At 47.1% G+C, this 4183-nt stretch overlaps 1 protein-coding gene across 1 annotated transcript; it reads left to right on the top strand.

Moving 5' to 3' along the window:
- Positions 1 to 2743: 2743 nt before the first annotated feature.
- On the top strand, positions 2744 to 3472 carry LOC119466011 (putative nuclease HARBI1). The gene is made up of 2 exons (XM_037726494.2): positions 2744 to 3035; positions 3103 to 3472. Exons 1-2 carry the CDS (start codon positions 2915 to 2917, stop codon positions 3399 to 3401), a joined length of 420 nt encoding a protein of 139 aa, XP_037582422.1. The 5' UTR covers positions 2744 to 2914; the 3' UTR covers positions 3402 to 3472.
- The last annotated feature ends 711 nt before the right edge of the window (positions 3473 to 4183 follow it).

Raw genomic sequence — 4183 nt, 5'->3', positions numbered from 1 at the left:
AACGAGATTCCAATTGCCCCTATCTACTTAATACTCGACGAACAACTATCTTTTCTACCTCATTTAAAGTACGTTCAATACAAAATAGCAAACATCCCTTAGGATTACCTGTTTACCGGGAATAACTGGGGCAACCCAACAGGACAATTACGCCCAATATATATCAGGGGCTTAGAAAGAATAAAATATAACACCAATTTGTTCAGGGCTGAATGAGGCACCACTTTTAGTGTCAGTGTCCTCACGATTGGGACTGTCGCACTCGTCGGTGGCATTGACACAGCCGCTTTATGCCCGCAGTGGCTGCGTACGACACCTAATCGCCACGAGCTTTGGGCGCTTGCTACCACTTTGGCAACCATCACAGCTTGGTGATTACTCAAGGACAAGTCTTCAGAGGTCAATGCAGCGATATTTTGGCAAAGTTATCGCGTTTTCACGAACTTTTATCATATGGGAGGGAGGAATAGAAATGTCCCGCTGCCCCCAGACAGCGTAGGGCGCCCTTCTCCAGACGCCTTGGGCATCGCTTGGAATGGAGAGGCATGGGTTAGGCAGTGTTGTTCCCATCGCCGTGTGGGAGGTCGTGCCTCCCTCGAGGTCGGGAGGCGACGTTACCCATTGATAAAAAACGCTAGAGCACATTCTACGCAATGGTGACAACTAAAGCGCGACGGTTACTCGCCATCACGACTGCGAATAGCATCGGTGCTGCTGTGTATAAAGAAGCGCATATCGCTTTATCGAACTTATCCTCTTTTTGCTCGGGCTTATACTACGTCCGCTCGGTCATTGTCGAAAGCACGAAAATCTTATGTAGCAGATGACTGCGATTCCTTCCTTATGGGGTAATGCGATCCTTTCCAAGTTAACTGCAATGTTCTTTTTTAGCTAGATCATATATGTATTCTAGGTGTGCTATCTATTGGAAAGTTTTGACTTTACAAAGCCAGAGTGAAAAGCACCGGGGATAGTGTAGATCTAGCCACATTCCCCGCGTAAGATTTCGCTTTTTGAACTCTTCACTGCTGGCATTGATACCGTTGTACAAAGAGGTTACAATGTACTGTGTTTCTAGTTATATTTATAGCTGAGGTTACCCTGCGCAGTACTTCCATTACAGCATCGCGTTTGATGCTATCACGAAAATTTAAATTATGGGGTTTTACGTGCCAAAACCACGATCTGATTATGAAGATCGATTACGATATGGGGAAGGACGTGTATTGGTGCGAGACTGCGTTCGCTTTTGTGTAGCCGTGTAGCGGCGCAGAAACCGCAGCTTTTGAAAAAACAAGATGTTGCAGATGGGCTTTGCAACAAAGCATGCGGCGTGGAGCGTCGGTGATTGGACTGAACCATTTTTCGGACGAAACAATAGTATCCACCCTGTGGCACCGAAACACTGTGTGGTGCCCGGATTCTGCTAGGTACGACACGTTGACAGTTTAGATTATATGCTATGCACCTGAATATCCTTTCCGGTCGGAAACTACTGCTTTCAGCAAGACTTTTCGCAAGTCCATACCGCGAAGCAAGCTCCGGCGGCTGCTGCTTACGTACGCGCAGGCGCCGTATCTTGGAAGCGATGTGGACGAAGTGCAACTAGTGCCTGTACCTTCGTATGCTCGGTGCTTTCCACGTTCGCGTTGACGCGAGAGACAGCACAAGGGTCACTTGGCTCGCTGCTGCTGCCTCGCCTTCTCACTCCAGCGTTTTGACAGCGCATGTCCGCTCTCATCGAGTGTGATCTGTTCTTGTTTGGCTGTGCTCGCTGACACCATGCTTGTTAATTTAGTCGTAGGCGAATGCTTGCAAGTTTATACGGCCAATAGAACTACTATGCTTACTTTGTACAGCTGCCTATTACTTGGCTATCGCAATGATCCTTCGCCTTTCAGGCGAAACTGCGCTTTTTTGTGAACGATATTCTCCCAACGCAGGTAAGTGCACAGTGATATATGAAACTGTAAATGACCTTCATCGCTAACTATCGTATATGTTAACATTTTGGTGAATTTATGTATAACAAGATATCTGCAGCTTTTCATTGTTCAACCTTTCGTAACCCCTCTCATGCAATACTCCACTTCTGAGCCTGTGAGGACGGGGAGCTTCCAGAGATCCATCGGGAGCGAATTCATATCCACGGGACAGGCTATCATGAGCGAGAGTATCCATGCGGTAGCGGAGGCAATAACCGTGGTGGGCCGGCAACAGCGCTGGGTGAGCTTCCCGTTGACACCGGCCGGCAAGGCTAGCGCAAAGGCAGTCTTTTCGGACCGCGGCCGCATCCCCAGTGTAGTGGCCTGTGTCGACGGGACGCTCATAGCCATGAAACAGCCGGAAGGACTCAGCCAGGGCGAGACTGCGGGCTTCATGTCAAGGAAAGGCGTTTACGCCTTAAATGCCATGATCGTAAGTATTCACGATCTGTCATTTATTGTACACTCCATTCTTTTGTTAGTTTACCGGTTTCCTGCAACGTCCTCATAGTAATACGGATGTAACGCAATGCACTATCGATCGCAATCGAGCCCGTTCAGGATAAAAATTTCCCGGTCGAAATTTTCGAAGCGGATCCAATCGATCGCGAATAGTGGCTATGTGACACCGACCTGAAAATACGAATTGAACGACAAACGCGGCTACGATGAACGTTAATTCATAAATCTGTTGTGCATGTTGGTTTTTGCACATTTCTTGCAATGCTTAAAAAATCTATTACGGAGGGTCTTTTTTACTTGCTGTCTCTGGAAAAGCAAGATTAAATCATATTGGCACACAAATATTTTATTGAGACTATTCAACAGTCAGCATGACAACGTGAAATACGGCAAGATTCCAGCTCCAATTCATTATTCTAAACCACGTTTCACGCTTTTGTTCTGGCCTCCAGGTATGTGACGCCAACATGTACATCTTAGACATCGATCCCCGCTTCCCCGGATCGTGCCACGACTCGTACGTCTGGAGGCACTCACCACTCTTAGGTCGCCTGACCACTAACTTTCGACGTGGCGAATGCGTGCTTGGTGAGTGCTTCATACATGTTGCAGTCAGTGACGTATATTACACAGTTACCATGATTCCAACATGCAGGAGACTCGGGCTACCCCCTTGAGCCATGGCTACTGACACCTGTGCCAGGCCATCCAGGCACCCACACGCCTGAAGGGCGCTACAACCTGGCCCATGCCTCCATGAGGAATGTTGTGGAAAGGGACATTGGCGTCTTGAAGGCAAGGTTCCGGTGCCTTCCAAAGTACCGCATCCTACTGTATCAGCGTAAGGACGCAGCCACAATTGTGGCAGCTTGCGCCGCTCTCCACAGCATTGCTTTGAAGGCAGGGGAGCGGGAGTTGCAAAACAGTGACGATGAGGAGGCCGAGGAGAACTAGCCGCTGCAGCAAGGACGAGTGCGACAGGGCGCGCCTGTATCGCAAAGACCACACACATGCCGCCTGGAAACACCTAGAGAGTTGCTCCTGAGGGCGAAGCAGTTGAGGAGCCAGATAATGAACATGTTCTCTGTGGCTTCTACCTGGCGTACAACCTCATTTACGTGCGCTGTACCGCCGGCTAGGGCAGCAACAGCAGGTTTCTCGTCCAGCACAATAGTAAAGACAGGTGAGTTCTCTGACATAGGCGTGGAAAAACAAGCATAATAATGCTGTTGCATGTCACTAAAAAGGTGAACCTTTGAATAGCAGGATTGAATTAAAAGTGTTTATGTGCAAAGCATTTTCAGAAATATTTTTATTGAATAATACTAAAATCCCCACTCGAGATTTTTACAGGGCGTGTTACACCTACAAAAAGTTTAGAAACAATGGAAGACATGTCAAAGAAGACGTGTTGTTGGGCAGGTTGCTTCGTGATGCGAATTAAAATTCAAGAAGAATACAAAGAACAGCACAAGCTGTCTTCTCCGTGTTCTTTTTTTCTCTTGTAATTTTATTCTTAAACTAGTACAAACACAAAACACTGTTAATAATGAAAACAAAACAGAAAATGATACGGTTTACACCAAGAAATGTACTATCTGAACATTTTTTGCATCCCTGTAGCCAGCTGGACAGCTAGGTTGAAACTTCAAAACAATGGGGTTCACAGTGCAATGGGCACACACTGATACAGTATTTCCAGCCAGCATGGAGCAAAAGAAATAAATTGTGAAGCT

This window comes from Dermacentor silvarum, chromosome 10 (assembly GCF_013339745.2).
Source record: "Dermacentor silvarum isolate Dsil-2018 chromosome 10, BIME_Dsil_1.4, whole genome shotgun sequence".
NCBI lineage: Eukaryota > Metazoa > Arthropoda > Arachnida > Ixodida > Ixodidae > Dermacentor > Dermacentor silvarum.
The sequence above is the reverse complement of the archived record's forward strand: the minus strand, read 5'-3'. Positions and strand labels throughout refer to the sequence as shown.

Coding starts and splice junctions, on each gene's coding strand:
- LOC119466011 (XM_037726494.2), top strand. CDS start 2,915: ATGTACATCTTAGACATCGATCCCCGCTTCCCCGGATCGTGCCACGAC. Junction 3,036..3,102: donor ACGTGGCGAATGCGTGCTTG/GTGAGTGCTTCA, acceptor TCCAACATGCAG/GAGACTCGGGCTACCCCCTT.